This window comes from Heptranchias perlo, chromosome 32, assembly GCF_035084215.1.
Source record: "Heptranchias perlo isolate sHepPer1 chromosome 32, sHepPer1.hap1, whole genome shotgun sequence".
Classification (NCBI taxonomy): domain Eukaryota; kingdom Metazoa; phylum Chordata; class Chondrichthyes; order Hexanchiformes; family Hexanchidae; genus Heptranchias; species Heptranchias perlo.
This window is the reverse complement of record NC_090356.1, coordinates 28,704,680-28,722,566: the sequence shown is the minus strand read 5'-3', so window position 1 is coordinate 28,722,566 and position 17,887 is coordinate 28,704,680. Positions and strand designations below refer to the sequence as shown.

Genomic DNA, 17,887 nt, shown 5'->3' with positions numbered 1-17,887 from the left:
TTTTACGCAGCGAGTTATGATCTGGAGATTTCTCGAGTGCTCCTGTGAATGGTCCCATAGCATTATCGAGGCTCTTTCTCCACAAGGTTCCCAAAGAATCCCGTGCTCTTTCAGAGGGAGCCATTCCACCCTGTGTGTGACATGAGAGTTGGGAGCAGAGCTGTAAAGTAATGGTGCAAAATGACTTCAAACAGTCAATGTGCCAGAAGCCTAGCTAAAGAGCATTGGAGCTAAAGTGACATTCGTAGGGGCCGACTTTCCCAAAGTAGGAGTTTTGACTCTTGATGCTCTCTGCTGTTTATAGACTCAGTGAGATTCTCTTGACTGTTGAGTATTGCGAACAGCAGTGTGTATCCCCTTTTTTTAAACCCTACCCGAATCCTGCCGTTATTGTTAGGGTAAAGGCTTTATCTATCCCAACACATCTGGCTTACCAGCTGTGACATTTCCTGACTATTTACACTTTGGGCGTTTGGTGTGGTGATTCTTGGCTGATCTGGGAATTCAGGCCAAGGAGAAATTTAGCAAGTGACAGCACCGCACCATGGTTAAAGCTTAATTTACTGTGGGGAACAATTGGTCCAGAACTGGCGCAGTCCAGAAATTGTTAGATGGTGGGTTGTTCTTTTCTGGCTGTTTAACATGGAAGAACGTCCCAAAGTGCTTTACGAGGCATAATCAAAAAATAGATGCTGAATTAAAGGAAGGAGCTATTAGGAAGGGTAATCAAAAAGCCTAGTCAGAGGTAGGTTTTGAGGAGGAGTGGGGGCATTTGAGCATGTGATGCCTAAAGACATGGCTGCCAATGGTGGAGTGAAGGGAGGGGGCAATGCATGGGTGAGTGGGGCTTGGTGCAGGGTCACTCTCTCTCCCATCTTAACATTTCTCTCAGCTGCTCAAGGAGTATTCCTCAATGCTAGTTCTTAAAAGCTGTGTTGACTAGCCTGACACGTGTCTTGTACACTTGTCCTCTACTTTTTATCTGAACAAATCACTTGTACGTCACTTGCATAATGCCGTTAGCTCTGCCTTTCTCCAGCTGTCGTGCTGTCAAAGGTGGGAAGACATATTGCATTTTGTAGTCCCATAGGCAATTAAGTGAGCATGGTAAATTGGGTACCAATTCCCCAGCGACGGGCTGGTTTCTCGGCCTCATTAACATGTCTGTTACGATCTCCTTTAGCTTAATTTTGATGCTCATCCAGAGATATGTCTATTCTTATCTCTTGTTCATCAGGGCCTGACTGGTTTTATTCCTTTTAGACTTTTATAACAACCCACACCTTTTTTCATAGCTTTAAAAACTAAGATGAGTCATGGTAGATATAAGACCATTCAGTACTGAGCTGTACAGTGTCACAAAGGGTGGCCATTCAGCCTACCTTAATTCATCCATTCAGAGAGATCCCAATTGTTAAATGATTTGTGTTTTTTTGCCTCCTGTGTGAAGAATTTCCTGATATCAGTCCTAAAATTACCGTTTACTAGTTTGAACCTGTCTCCTGGTTCTACTCCCGTAGTTTGATTTTTAAAGTGATATTCCAAGAGTTAACTTTTTCTACATCCTCAACAATCTTTTAACCCTGTATAAGATCACCTCTTGGGTGCCCCTTTCTAGGATGAATAGCCCAAGTGTCACCAGCCTTTCCTCATAATTCACTCCTGACATGAGGTGGTAGCCTTGTGGCTCTTCTCTGAACTACCTCTAGTGCTTCCATGTCTCTTGTTTCTTGATGATCAACACAGGACATAGGGTGTTCAAGCTGTGGTCTGACCAGAGCACTGTACAGTTTGATCATTACTTCCTCTGGCCTAAGTAGTACTATTTTAATTATGTAGCTCAACATCCTATTGGTTTTGTTGATTGCTGCTCTGCGTTGGTTGGACATGTTGAGTCAACGAAGACTCCCAGATGTCTTTCAGCTTCACCATTGTCTATCTCAGCACCATTCACAGAATCAATGTGTTGATTATTTTTCTTTATTTGTAGCACTTTACACATGTCTATTGTAACTTTCATCCACTATTGCCTTGCCCACCTACGTATTTTGCAATTTCTGAGCTGCCTCTTCTGATTCCGTTGTCCTTCATGGTTTGGTAACTGCTTCAAATTTGACCACTTTGCATTAAGTTTGAGTCCCGGTCATGTATGTAAATTAGAAAGAATAGTGTCCCTTGCACCGAGCCCTGAGGCACCTCACTCTGAACTCCCCTACCTCTCCCCTCTAATGAGTACTGATTGTTTTCTATCTTTCAGCCACTTTCAGATCCATTCCTTTTTTAAACTGCTTTGAGTTTAATGGCCTCGTGTGGAACTGTATCTCATGCCTTCTGGAAGTTGAGGTGTTCCACATTAGAGGGCTTACCACAATCCACACCTAATTACCACAACACTTACGACACCTGCAGTTCACTCACGAGACCTGTGATTTGAGGAACTGTCTCCTGTCTTAATTGCAAGCATGTTAATAATATTTACGCTAGTGAATTCTCAGTGCGTGAAATGCTGCAGATGCACAATAGTTTAAATAGTTTTTAAATGGTTGCATATTGAAGGACAGGAGTGGTGCTGATTATTTTTTCAGGTGGGCTCAGGTTAAGCAGTAGGGGAAATGTGTTGGGCCAAATTATGAGTTGGGGGCAAAACTTGCCCCAGCTATGCCTGATTGCATGTCCAACAACTCCATGTTAGAAAATGTATGCCAGATGTAAAATTCCCTGTTTATAGTTTGAGACATCTCCAGTGGCTTGAGATAAATGCACCATGTGATGTGATACTGAGCCCAACAGAGCAGCAGGGTCCTGAGGTCAGTCAAAGGTAGGGGCAGTCTAATTAACCTCTTGCCCCTGAGCTAGTGAGGTGTAAAGGATTAGGAAGAGTTCCCTCTCAACTTGAATGTTTTGAAGTTGTGCAAAGGTAGAATTGGGTTCAGTTTTGCCGGTTAAGATACCTCACATTGTCCAGATTCCCATGTGAAAATTGGACAGTTGGACAAAGTACTGCTGTTTGCTCAGCTCCATTCGTCACCAGCTTTGGGCTTGGGGGGGAGGGGACAACTTGAGTGGTGGGGGTGGGGTGTGGTTGGGAGAACAGTGAAGAAAATTTTCTTTTTTGAAAGAAGACCTACTGATTAATTCTGGATAAAGGTAGTTAGTCCTCTTAGTAAAGGAAAAGATGACTTTTTGGACCTATGGTTCCCGAAGCTCTCCACCATTGGGGTTTTCCTCGTGTCATGTCTGGGCCTGTTGTAGACTAATTGATAACGATTGATTGCTATCATTTAGTCAACAACTCTATTGTCATATCATGCAGCTTCCAGGATGGTAGAAGGCCATTTAGGTGGACCTGAGTATTTTTTCATCCAGCATTCCTATGTTCCTTTTGTGAGTAGAGAGCGATGAAGTTTGGTGGAGGCTTCCATTTCCATCAATTGTCACTCCAGGCAAAAAGTCGCTTAAAATCAGAATAAAACTAAATTTCACAAACTTGGATCGTTTGGTTTATGACCTCATTAAATTCCATGATTAGGTTTCTGCCTTGTATTTACTTCCAGCTACCCATTACTCATGCTTATTATCTAATAATTCTTCCCTGTCCTTGCTGATCTCTATCTAGACGAGGGCTGAAAACTGAGGCTGTAAATGGGATGGCGTGTATGTGTGTGTGAGAGAGAGAAAAGCCAACAAGTGCTTGAGGGAAATGGAGACAATTGGCATAGTCGTCCATCAATGATATCAGACCACTGTGGATTGACCTGCCAACAGGCTCTGTTTAACTCGCACATGAAGCCTGGCCGCTGGGACGAGGCACTAAGGAGCAGTTGGCACCAAGAGAACAGTCTCCAGTAATAGCCTGTGCCTCCAGGAGTGCAGGGGAGATGGTTCAAATCAGGCCGTGATTGCTTAGAAAGATATCTCTCCCCAATTGCCACATACAGGGTAAAACTCCGTGATTAATGAAGAAAAAGGGGATTGATGCACCAACCCAATGAGGACATGTCGTTGTATGCATGTTCAAATCAGAGAGTTAACAAACTACAGGCAAATTCATTGCACAAACAGCCCAGGAGTGGGGCAGAGGGGATTTCTCTTGCCAAAAGTTTGCTTAATAAAGCCAGAATGATTGCAAAGCAGAATTTCGCATTGGTTGTTGACCGTTTTGATAGTTATTCGCCTGTATGATTCTTCTGTCTTTTTTTTCTTTTTTTAAAAAAAATTGGAACTTATTTTTCAGAGTATCAAAAGCAGCCTCTTCCACAGTAAGTTGTAAATCTTGTAAGGATTTTAAATCTCCCTGAAGTAGTCAGCTATAAAGTCGGCACAATGTGTTAAAAGTTCAACTGTAACACATTCATGATGTTTATTTTTTGATCTGGGAGATTGATTATCCACTTAACAAGGCTCCCAAGAGTTACCAGGGCCAGAATATCTTTCCCTGCTCAATACCCGTTAACCTGAATTTATGTTTAGGAGGCCAGGCTCCAGCAGTACCCAGGTCCAAGCTCCTTTTGCTGCTTGGTTTTTAATTGCAGCATTCTAGTGTGAAAAGCTTTGCAAAACTGGTCGTCTCTCTCTCTTGTGGCTCAGTAGAGTCACCAGGTCTCCAGGATTGGCCTGGAAGCAACTGAGGAGAAATATCATGGGGGCAACAACAAAATTGTTTTTTTTTGTATAACAAATTATATGTTAATTTTCTTTGAGCACTTTCATTTATTAGTTTGTAAAAATATTGGAGATGGGAAAATTGGCTGTTTGAAACATCCAATCAACAGAATCTGTTTATACTTGGTATGGGATGGGGGGTGTTGCAAGGATGGACATGTTGGGTGACCAGTGGCGGGAGTGTGGGGGCAGGTTGGTTGGAAGTGAGATCATATGAAACCTCCAGGAATACGTCCAACCAGAGTTGGGAACCCGAGCTGTCAGGGTTTTGCATGAGATGACTTCGGACAGCCTCGGCCCAGGTCCCATTGACCATGTATGCAAGGTGGAAAACTGTCCTCTAACTGATGGGGAATTTTACTGAGACACATCAGTGGATGGCTGGTGTGGGAAAGGGAAAATATAACGGTGATTGTAGCAAAGGTTCTTTCCTGATGCTGGGGTAAATTGATGTAGCAGATTAGAACAAGTTTTACTAAAGCTCCTTACTCGAGTCTAATCTTTGCCATGCCTATGTGACTTGAGTGTCCCTGTGCCCAAATTGTGTGCATTTTGCCTCCGCTCTGGACCAGAGCCTATTACTTCTATCTGCCTTTTTCTTCTTTCTGCTTAAAACCTACCTCTTTGTCCAAGCTTTCAGTCACCTATCCTAATGTCTCCTCCTTCGGCTCGGTGTCACTTTTTGATATATAATGATGCTTCATAGGAGCGGAATCAAAGTGCAGTTTATTGTATCTAGCCCATGTTATACCTGACCCAGAGAGTGCTTGATAATGATCTCGGAATCTGTGCTGTTGTCTAAGTCCTTCCACAGTCTCTCCGCTCCTCCCTACGTCTCCTCCAGCTCACACCCTTTGGTGTTCTGGGTGATTATTGTAAATCCTTTTCTACTTAAATTATTGGATGTAGCTAAAATGGTGCCACCATAGCAACATTGATTTAGACTAGGCCACCAAAGGTATGTTGGCAGTAATGTGTGATAGAACAAAGTGGTGGGATATAATTTTGTGGCCTCATTCTCTTGCATAATTGAGTCCCTGGTGTCTGAGGGAAAGAACAAACTTGCATTCATATAGCACCTTTTCACATCTTTAGGACATCTTTTGGAATTACTTCTAAAGTGCAGTCACTCTTATGTAAGCAAATGCTGCAGCCAATTTGCACAAAGCAAGGTCCCACAGACAGGTGCTCTGCTCGAGATGAGAGAGAAATGTTGGCCAGGACGACACCCTCTGCTCTTCCACAAGTGGTGCTATGGAATCTTTTTATGTCCACCCGAACAGGCAGATGGGATCTCTGGTTAACGCTTCATCCAAAAGACTGCACCTCCGACAGTGCAGCACTGAAGAGTCAGCTTAGATTATGTGCTCAAGCCCCTGGTGTGAAGTTTGAACCTGTGCGCTGCTGACTGAGGCAAATGCTACCACTGAGCTAAGGCTGTCACTGGTACTGAATAAAGGCTGGATCAGAAGATTGTGGGTGCAAATCCCACTCGAGACTTGAGCAGAAAATCTGGACTGACATTAGTGTTGAGTGTTGGACTATCGGAGGTGTTCTCTTTCAGATGAGATGTTAAACTGAGATCCCGACTGCCCTCTCTGGTGGACGTAAGCAGTCCCATGGCATTGTTTCGAAGAAGAGTAGGAGAGTCCTCCCTGGTGTCCTGGCCAAAATTTGTCCCTCACCCAAGAACTAAAACAGATGATCTGGTCATTTATCTCTGCTGTTGTGGGACGTTGTGCACAAATTGGCTGCTGCGTTTCCTAAATTATAACGTTGACTACACTTCAAAGTACTTCATTGCCTGAACAGCATTTTGGGGTGTCTGGAGATTGTGAAAGGTGTTATATAAATAAAAGTTCTTCCTCCTTTCTGTCTAAGCATGTTAGTTCAACTAACTTTGGTCCAATGCTAACTTCCAGCTCTATTGGTGAGAATATGTGATTCAGACAGGAAAATGATGACTGTTTTTGAAAATTACAAGAATTACATTCAGTTTGACAGCTCCCTTGTCTAAAAGGAGCAATCTTCTTTTGTGCTTTTGACTTTTCTGTTAGATTATTGATATTTTTAGCTGTGGCAAAAAACCAGAGGGGAGATGAGGAGAATTCTCTTTACGCAAAGTGTTCTTATTTGGAATTCACTGCCTGAAAGAATGGTGGAAGCAGATTCAATAGTAACTTTCAAAAAGGAATTGGATAAATACTTGAAAAGGAAACATTTGCAGGATTATGGGGAAAGAGCAGAGGGGTGGGTGGAACTAATTGGATAGTTCTGAAAAAGAGCTGGCACAGGCACGATGGGTTAAATGGCCTCCTGCACTGTGTGATTCTATGATTTGGAAGTGTTTGATCAGTAAACATTCCCTTAGCCTATTTCATCTCCATTTAAGCGTCACGTTTAGCTGTTGTCGTGATAATGAGTCCATGGTGTTTACACCACACCCAACCAGGAGAACGAGGTCAGCCAGTAGAAGGCGTTGTGTCCTCCACCCTTCCTGGTTGTAATGCAAGTGACTTACGTAGAAACAGGTCGAACTGATCTATGCCGGTGTTTATCCATTACACGAGCTCCCTCCCTACTTCATTTAACCCTAATCAGCATATCCTTCTATTCCTTTCTTCCTCATGTGTTTATCTAGCTTCCCCTTAAATGCATCTGTGCTAGTCACCTGAACTACTTCTTGTGGTAGCGAGTTCCACATTCTAACCACTCTCTGGGTAAAGAAGTTTCTCCTGAATTCCCTATTGGATTTATTAGTGACTATCTTGTATATATGGCCCCTGGTTCTGGTCTCCCCTGCAAGCAGAGACATCTTCTCTACGTCTATCCTATCAAGCCCTTTCATAATTTTAAAGACCTCCATCAGATCACCACTCAGCCTTTCTTCTAGAGAAAAGAATCCCAGTTCTATCTTTTCCACTTGATTAATTTGCCAATGTAACTTGTTTAGACTGTTGGTGTCCTTTTTGAAAAAGGAACTTATTTGGCAACCAAGGGGATGGCAATTGGTGTGGGTGGCACCGTATTCAGCGCTAGGCTTGGTAGTGCCAAAGCAGAGTAGGGCTGCCAACCCTCCAGGATTGTCCTGGAATCTCCAAGAATCATAGAATCAGAAATTTACATCACAGGAGGCAGCCATTCGGCCCATAGTGTCGGTGCTGGCTGAAAAAGAGCTGTCCCGCCTAATCCCACTTTCCAGCTCTTGGTCTGTAGCCTTTATAGGTTACTGCACTTCAAGTGCATATCTGATGCTTTGAGGGTTTCTGCCTCTACCACCCTTTCAGGCAGTGAGTTCCAGATCCCCACCACCCTCTGGGTGAAAACATTTCTCATCTCTCTAATCCTTCTAATTACTTTAAATCTATACCCCCTGGTTATTGACCTCTCTCCTAAATCTAGGCCCCTCAATTTTGTACACCTCAATTAAATCATTCCTCAGCCTCGTCTGTTCCAAAGAAAACAATCCCAGCCTATCCAATCTTTTCTCATAGCTAAAATTCTCCTGTTCTGGTAACATCCTCGTAAATCTCCTCTGTACCCTCTAGTGCAATCACATCTTTCCTGTAACGTGGTGACCAGAACTGTACACAGTACTCGAGCTGTGGCCTAACTAATGTTTTATACAGTTCTAGCATAACCTCCCTGCTCTTATATTCTATGATGTGGAGATGCCGGTGATGGACTGGGGTTGACAATTGTAAACAATTTTACAACACCAAGTTATAGTCCAGCAATTTTATTTTAAATTCACAAGCTTTCGGAGGCTTCCTCCTTCGTCAGGTAAATGTTCAGGTAAATTTACCTGACGAAGGAGGAAGCCTCCGAAAGCTTGTGAATTTAAAATAAAATTGCTGGACTATAACTTGGTGTTGTAAAATTGTTTACACTTATATTCTATGCCTTGGCTAATAAAGGAAAGTATCCCGTATGCCTTTATAACCACTTTATCTACCTGTCCTGCTACCTTCAGGGATCTGTGGACATGCACTCCAGGGTCCCTTTGTTCCTCTACACCATTTATTGTGTACTCCCTTGCCTTATTTGCCCTCCCCAAATGCATTACCTCACACTTCTCCAAATTGAATTCCATTTGCCACTTTTCTGCTCATCTGACCAGTCCATTGATATCTTCCTGCAGTCCACAGCTTTCTTCCTCACTATCAACCACACGGCCAATTTTTGTGTCATCTGCAAACTTCTGAATCATGTCTTCTACATTTAAGTCTAAATCATTAATATATATATCTCAAAAAGCGAGGGACCTAATACTGAGCCCTGTGGAACCCTGCTGGAAACAGCCTTCTAGTCACAAACACCCGTTGACCATTACCTGCTTCCTGCCACTGCCAATTTTGGATCCAACTTGCCACTTTCCCTTGGATCCCCTGGATTTTTACTTTTTTGACCAGTCTGCCGTGTGGGACCTTGTCAAAAGCCTTGCTAAAAATCCATGTAGACTACATCAAACACGCTACCCTCATCGACCCTCCTTGTTACCTCAAAAAAAAATTGAATGAAGTTAGTCAGCCACAACCTTCACTTAACAAATTCATGCTGACTGTCCTTGATTAATCCATGCCTTTCTAAATGACAATTAATACTTTCCCTCAATTATTTCCAATAATTGAAGATTAATCTCCAGGACACTGCTGCAAGCAAACCCAGGAGAAAAATCATAGGGGCATTAAACAAAGTTGTGTTTTCATTTTCTTTGAATACTTTCATTTATTAGTTATAAAAAAAATACTGGGGGAAGGTGGTTTCATTCACAATCAAGATTGATCCAATTGGAGTGGAGTCTGTTCCCTTTCCGATTGGTTGTGGGAAGGCAGTGTGCCTGGAGGATGGACCAATGGCGTGAGTGTGGAGATGTCATCGGCGCCTGATCTGCAAATTTAAAGGACCCCGCCAGCTTCTAGCAGGTGTCCCTCTCTCCTGCGCAGAAGAGCAGGTTAATCTGGGAACCCGCTGGATCAGTGCGGGTAAATCCCATGGGCCATTTTAACTGCCCGCACGCCTGGTTTCCTCCAGATGGGCAAGGTTAAAATCAGCCCCTTTATCGCTGAGTCATCAGAACTGCTTGCTACCTGTTCTTGCGTTGCGCTGTACAGTGAAATGTTTGTCCAGTAAGTAATGTGTTGCATTCCATTTTGACACACAGCTGTTCAGGCATTTAAGAGCACAATTGTGTCCTTCTTTAAAAAATGTGTAAAGTAGTATCTGAAAACCCCTGTGATATCTCGAACAGCAACTCAAGCTGCCTACCTGCAACCAGTCCCAGTCTCCCAGGCAGAGAGACGGACATGGGTAGATGACCCAGAATGCTGGTTGTCCCAGCAGGTCCTGTTCGAGTAACTTAAGACTCAGTGTGGGGAGGGGGGGAGCATTAATTGAAATACTGGGTGAAAATTAAATGCACACAAGGATGATGCAATACACTTCTCCAAACTCTCAATTGAAATTGTATGGTCCATTTTCAGGGTGTTGGGAGAGCTCCAGTGGGTTGCTGAAAGGGTTAAGCTTTCAATCTATTGGTAAGAGTCAGATCTGACAGCAGATAACTCCAACCACTGAGCGAAGGAGGAAATCGGGACTCTTTAGGAATGTTTTAACAAGCTCCTCCCACAGAAATACTGCTGGGGTAACAGCAGCAACAAATTTGTAAAGTAACAAAAGACTCTTGACAGACAAGTGAGCTCAGTGTGCTTGTAGCTTGTATTTGAACAGGATATTTACTTACTGAAGACCTCCAGTGCTGCCCATGTGGGAGTGCAGGAACAAGGAAGTTCTTTTTTTTTTAACCTTTGTGTTTAACCAGGGTTCTGAATGCAGAAGCACTTACCCACAAAATACATTGTGTAGCACGATGAAAGGAATCTAAATTACTGCAGCTTCCTGTTTGAAGTGGTGTTTCAGTCGAACTAGTTGCTTCAGAAGTCTGGTACTGAAAGCTTCTCCCACCTGTGGTGGCTCAGTGTTGGCGGTTCAAAGGATTTGGTTTGCTCAGGTGTGATTAGGCACACTAATCTTTGCGGCAGGAGACATAGTTTGCGTAGGCTTCGTAGAGTGGTTCTGGCCCTCACCTGATCTGATATTACATCATATGGCGGGTCTCCAGGGTCTGTGTAAGAGATATGGAAACACTCAGAGAGTCTGTTCTCCATTTGGCCCTTCAGATGTCAACCTATAAACGAGCCACCTTTGACGAGGACGACCTGATTGACTCCACTGCCGATGAAGTGTACCCAGAGGGAACACAGGTAGGACTTCTGAAACACAGCTGTCGGAAAATGTTGCTTTGCTAACTGAATATTGTCTTTCTTAATTGCTGTCTTCCCCCCCCCCCCCCCCCCCAATGATTTGGCTCTTCTACAGCACCGAGCCCACTTTCATTCAGAGTATAATTGCTGCTGTTTACCAAAAATGTGTCTCCCCACACAGTGAACATTGAAAATGTTTAAGTCTCAATTTTCCTTTAGCATATTTCACTTCATGCTTCCCTGAATCTTTTCATTTCCTCTTGGAACTTCTGTATTTTAGTTTGATTTATTTTCCCTTTTGCGGGAGATGCTGTTAGTGTTCATCGCTCCCTTTCCCTCCATCCTCATCATCCTTCCCCACTGGGAGGCCGGTACAGTCTGTGAACATTCGTACATCCACCGGCGATAGCACAGTACGTATGAATAGCAACTCCAACTAGACATTTCCCCCCACCCCCTCTCCTACAGGTGGTCTCCAAGTTCAGCCAAACCCGCCCACGGCCACTGGTCGACAGAGACTGGAATTTAAACACGAATCTTCTAGTTTGGGAGTCTTAGCCTTGGACTGTTGGAATGCTGAAGCTACCAGGCCCCTGAAGGAATTGGCTCCAGTAGATTCAATGCTGAGTTCAGATGGTGTATAAAGCAGTGCAGCGGTATCTGTTGGAAACCAGTTAGCTTTTCCTCCAGCTCTGCAAGCCCCGCCACGATTGACGATAGGCGTTTTGCAAATAAACAGTTGTTCACAGCCTGCCGTTTGCAATTTCATTTCAGTGGCACGTGAGATACATTCTGAAGGGGGAGGGTGAACAGCCAGAGGTCATGGTCCATATCGGTACCAACGACATAGGGTAGAATGAGGGATGAGGTCCTGCCAGCAGCTTTTAGGGAGCTAGGAAAGAGATTAATAAGCAGGACCTCAAAGGTAGTAATCTCCGGATTACTCCCAGTGCCGCAAGCTAGTGAGTATAGAAGTAGGAGGATAGAGCAGATGAATGCGTGACTGGAGAGATGGTGCAGGAGGGAGGGCTTTAGATTTCTGGGGCATTGGGACTGGTTCTGGGTGAGGTGGGACCTGTACAGGTTGGACGGGTTGCATCTCAATGGAGCTGGGACCAATCTCCTCGTGGAGAAGTTCACTAGTGCTGTGGGGAAGGGTTTAAACTAATTTGGCAGGGGGATGGGCACCAGGATGTAGCATTGGAAAGGAGAAACAAGGTGCACAAAGAATTGGGAGAGACAGATAGCACTAGACTAAGAAATAGTACAGTATTAGGTGGGATCATACTGAGAGACTGCAAGATGACCTAAGAGGTTTACACTGCATGTGTGTAAACGCACGAAGCATGGTAAATAAGGTTGGTGAGCTGCAGGCACAAATGGCCACGTGGGAATATGACGTTGTGGCAATAGCTGAGACCTGGCTCAAAAAGGGCAGGATTGGGTACTAAATATTCTGGGATACAAAGTGTTCAGGAAAGATAGGGAAGGAGAGGGGTGGCAGTATTGATTAAGGAGAATATTGCAGTGCTGGAGAGAGAGGATGTCCTGGAGGGGTCAAGGATAGAATCTATTTGGACGGAGTTAAGAAACAATAGAGGTGCCATTACACTACTGGGTATATTCTATAGGCCACCAACTAGTGGGAAGGATATAGAGGAGCAAATTTGCAGGGAAATTAGAGATGCAAGAGCCATAAAGTAGTGATAATGGGGGACTTCAACTCTCCTAATATAGACTGTGATAGTAATAGTGTAAAGGGCAAAGAGGGGGAGGAATTTCTAAAGTGTGATCAGTATGTTTCCAGCCCAACAAGGAAGGAGGCATTGCTGGATTTGGTTCTGGGGAATAAGGTGGGTCAAGTGGAGCAAGTGTCAGTGGGGGAACATTTAGGGATCAGTGATAATTAGGTTTAGAATAGCTATAGAAAAGGACAAGAAGCATTCTAGAGTAAAAAATGTATTTGGAGAAGGACCAATTTCAGTGGGTAAATTGGGATCAAAGATTGGCAGGCAAAACTGTAATTGAACAATGGGCATCCTTTAAAGAGGAGATGGTTCGGGTACATTCCCACGAGGGGGAAAGGTAGGGCAATTAAAGCCAGAGCTCCCTGGATGACACGAGAGAGAGAGAGTAAGATGAAGCGGAAAAAGGGGGCGTATGACAGGTGTCAGGTTGATGATACAAGTGAGAACCAGGCTGAATATAGAAAATTCAGAGGGGAAGTGAAAAAGGAAATAAGAGGGGCAAAGAGAGAGTATGAGAATAGACTGGCAACTAACATAAAAGGGAATCCAAAAGTCTTCTATAGGATATAAATAGTAAATGGGTAATAAGAGGAGGGGTGAGGTCAATTCGGGACCAAAAAGGAGACCTAAGCATGGAGGCAGAGGGCATGGCTGACGTGCTAAATGAGTACTTCACTTCTGTCTTTACCAAGGAAGAAGGTGCTGCCAGAGTCACAGTAAAAGAGGAGGTAGTTGAGATACTGGATGGGCTAAAAATTGATGGAGGTACTAGAAAGGCTGGCTGTACTTAAAGTGGTTAAGTCACCAGGTCTGGATGGGATGCATCCTAGGTTGCTGAGGGAAGTAAGGGTGGAAATTGTGGAGGTACTGGCCATAATCTGCCAATCCTCCTTAGATACAGGGGTGGTGCCAGAGGGTGTAAGGATAAACCCAGCAACTACAGGTCAGTCAGTTTCACCTTGGTGGGGAAACTTTAGAAACGATAATCTGGAACACAGTTAAGTCACAAGGACAAGTGTGGATTGATTAAGGAGAGCTAGCATGGATTTGTTAAAGGCAAATCGTGTTTAACTAACTTGATAGAGTTTTTTAATGAGGTAACAGAGAGTAGATGAGGGCAATGCAGTTGATGCTGTGTATATGGACTTCCAAAAGACATTTGATAAAGTGCCACATAATAGAGTTGTCAGCAAAGTTGAAGCCCATGGAATAAAAGGAACAGTGGCAGCATGGATACGAAATTGGTTAAGTGTCGGGAAACAGAGCATAGTGGTGAACAGTGGTGTTCCCCAGGGGTCGGTACTAGGACCACTGCTTGATATATATTAATGACTTGGACTTGGATGTACAGGGCACAATTTCTAAATTTGTAGATGACACAAAACTTGGTAGTGTAGTGAACAGTGAGGAGGTTAGTGGTAGACGTCAAGAGGATATAGACAGGCTGGTGAAATGGGCGGATGAAATTTAATGCAGAGTAGTGATAAGTTTTGGTAGAAAGAACGAGGAGAGGCAATATAAACTAAAAGATGCAATTCTAAAGGAGATGCAGGAACAGAGATCTGGGGGTATATGTGCACAAATCTTTGAAGGTGGCAGAACAGGTTGAGAAAGTGGTTAAAAAAGCATAAGGGATCCTGGGCTTTATAAAATAGAGGCATAGAGTACAAAAGCAAGGAAGTTATGATGAAACTTCATGAAATACTGCTTCAGCCACAACTGGAGTATTGTGTCTTGTTCTGGGCACCGCACTTTAGGAAAGATGTGAAGGCCTTAGAGAGAGTGCAGAAGAGATTTACTAGAATGGTTCCAGGGATGAGGGACTTCAGTTACGTGGATAGACTGGAGAAGCTGGAGTTGCTCTCCTTTAGAGCAGAGAAGGTTGAGAGGAGATTTGATAGATGTTCACAATCATGAGGGGTATAGACAGGCAAGATAGAAACTGTTTGCATTTGCAAAAGGGTTAAGAACCAGAGGACATAGATTTACGGTAATTGGCAAAAGAACCAAAGGTGACAGGAGGAAAAACTTTTTTATGCAGCGATTTGGTTATGACCTGGAATGCCTGAGGGGTTGGTGGAGGCAGATTCAATTGTGGCTTTCAAAATGGAATTTGATAAATACTTGAAGGGAAATAAAATTTGGAGGGCTACGGGGAAAGGGCGGGGGAGTGGGACTAGCTGGATTGCTTTTGCAGAGAGCCAGCATGGGCTCGACAGGCCAAATGGCCTGCTCCTGTGCTGTAACCATTCCATGATTCCATTTGATTTCTGGTAAAGACACAGACCTTAAGTGAGTCCCCTCCCCACATCACCCCAGTCTTCCTGTACCATTCCCTGTCTGAGGGTGGGTTGGTGACGTGCTCCCAAGACAACATCCCTTCAGGTTTGCTTTGCCTTTGTTTCCCATTTGTAAACAATTTTACAACACCAAGTTATAGTCCAGCAATTTTATTTTAAATTCACAAGCTTTCGGAGGCTTCCTCCTTCCTCAGGTAAATGTTCAGGAGCTCCTCGAAGCCTACGCATTTATACATATAGAACAATACATGGTGTTTACAGAATGCCCCTGCAACTGCCCGTTGCCAAGGCAATCACCGTGTTCAGACAGAGAGGTGTCACCTGCAGAACCCCCGAATACACATTCAACAAAAAAACAAACAGGAAAAAAAACAGAGAGAGGCAGAAACATCCGGAAGGCAGAGAAAGCCAGCAAATGACCCATTATATTAAAAACAGATAACATTTGTTCGCTGGTGGGGTAACGTGTAGCGTGACATGAACCCAAGATCCCGGTTGAGGCCGTCCTCATGGGTGCGGAACTTGGCTATCAATTTCTGCTCGACGATTTTGCGTTGTCGTGTGTCTCGAAGGCCGCCTTGGAGTACGCTTACCCGAAGGTCGGTGGATGAATGTCCATGACTGCTGAAGTGTTCCCCGACTGGGAGGGAACCCTCCTGTCCGTTCATCCGTTGTCGCAGCGTCTGCATGGTCTCGCCAATGTACCATGCTCTGGGGTTAGGGTTAGGGTTAGGGTGTGTTGGGAGTGAGATATGCAGAACCCACAAGGCCTCTACCCTGAACACGTGGGAATTATCCCCCTCCACACCCAAGAAAGTTGTGACACTGTCGCTGGTGGTGAGTTTAATTAAACCATGTGATCTTAGCAGTCTGCCATCATGGGTGCAGGCATTTGCACGAGATGCAATCAGGATCTTGTTATCTTTCAAGGAATCCATGACAACCATGCCCCTTTTTTTATTTCTCTTCTCCCCTTCCTCTCTCCTGAGTGCTCTGGCTGGAGCACGGTTCCATGAGCGCTGAACCTCAAGCAACCAGCCATTCTTCACGTGATCCTAGACATGGTGTTGCCAGACTATTCAACTGCATGGAGCATCATCGTCTAGCTGAATTCTGATCTCACCTGACATCCAGACACGTGCATTTTTCCAACAGGGGCCATTGGATGAAATTCAGGAATGGGAGCTCTGGCTGATTCTCCCCTAAGTCCATATAGGCTGAGACCAATTGTGGTATTTGTATCCCCTGTGACCTTCAGACGTAGCACAGGCCGCGGGTTAAATCTGGGCCTTCCTGGGGTGGTTCAACATAGCAACTGAACTATCTGGAGACCACTCAGTGTGTTAAGGTAATTAGGGAGACAGAAGTATTGGATTTGAATTGGTCACATCATTGAGATATGGGTTCGTTCCCAAAATTCTCCCCTTCTCACTGCCCCCCACCCCCAATTCTAGTCTCAGCCAAGATTTTTGTTTGAGATGCAAAACAAGGGAGATGCACGTCACTAAACGAGGGCAAATAGATGATCAGAAGCTTTATATATCACCAACACAACAGGTAATGAAAGCAAGGAATGTAATGACAGGGATTCCACACGTAGAATTCATTCTAACATTGGAAATACAGTAAGGCCCATACTAGTGGGATCAGATTTCAAGGCTCACAGGCAATTGAATAGATAAATGAAAATGTAGGCAACTTGATGGGATGAGGCAGTTTTGATGGAAGCACAAGGATGGATGGATTAGGGTGGGTTAATAGAGGAATGTGACCACAGTTTGATAGCGATTCAGCCACAGTTGGAGGGGTGAGACTGAAGGTTGCAGACAGAGTGCTGCAGAGTCAGGTGCCCAGTCTGCCTCAGGTGGATGTAAACGATCCCATGGCACTATCTAAAGAGGAGCTGGGGATGTGCCCCGGCCTATATTTATCCCTCGACCAACACTACCAAAAACAGATGAACTCATTGTTCATCTCATCGCTGTTTGTGAGACCTTGCTGCACACACACTGGTCGCTGTGTGTGCCTACAAAACAACGACTATTATTTCATTGGCTGTGAAGCATCCTGAGGACATGACGGGTGCTATATAAATGCAAGTATATTCTTGCACGTTTAAATTAAGGAACATTAATGTATCCTCCTTGACACAGTCAGGCTCCTTTCGCCATGGAAGGTAGTTGAACGGAGGGAGGGGGGGTTTGAAAGCGGGGTCTGAAACAGCTTTCAATACATTTAACCCAACACTTAAAATAAATAAATCTGTAAACAAAACCCCTAAGCAGTGTTACCCCTGACTGCTGCCCCAGTCTTTGCTCCCTAACTGACCACCTATACTGGGGAGGGAGGAACTGCCAACACTGTCCCTCAGTTCAAGATGCCAGCCATCAGCTTGGAGGCTAATGGTATCTTGACGCTAAATCATCCCTGTGGGCCTAATAAAACGACACTAGCATTGTGTAAAGTGAGTACAAACTCAATAATATCTTTCACCGCTACAGGAAGTGCAGCTCGTAGAAAAAAAACAATGACCATTTTGAGGATTGGGCACTGCTGCTTCCTATTGTTTATACATTGGCTCCAGGCGCAGTCTGGGTGCTGAGAGACTCTGATCCCGGCATCCAGTCATTCTAACCAGTCGGAGTGGGCGGGAGGACCAGCCAATTGTTGCTCCAAGCCTAGATCTGTGAAATCGGATTTTGGCCTCTTGCTGGACTGTTCTGTTTTACTTTCAGTAAATGCCAAACCAAGATTTAATGCCAGTAGTTTTAACTTATTAAAAAGTGGAGTTTTGGATGTGATAAGTGACAAACACATTGCAGGTTTCACCTTTTGACCCCTGTGAATTTTCCACTAAACACTCTCGGTACCGCCCCCCCTCACTCAGCACAACAGGTCAGTTAGGGAGCAACAT

General features: G+C 44.3%; 1 protein-coding gene across 2 annotated transcripts in view; it reads left to right on the top strand.

Annotated features, from left to right (window-relative positions):
* LOC137301209 (endothelin-converting enzyme 1-like) overlaps window positions 1-17,887 on the top strand; it is a 220,232-nt gene that overhangs the window by 66,405 nt on the left and 135,940 nt on the right. Inside the window, exon 2 of one of the 2 annotated variants that reach the window (XM_067970678.1) lies at window positions 10,842-10,925. In XM_067970678.1, coding sequence (XP_067826779.1) covers window positions 10,842-10,925 — 84 coding nt within the window. Of the gene's footprint in view, window positions 1-10,360; window positions 10,926-17,887 lie in introns of those variants that run through there. The other variant, XM_067970677.1, reaches the window with a different exon arrangement.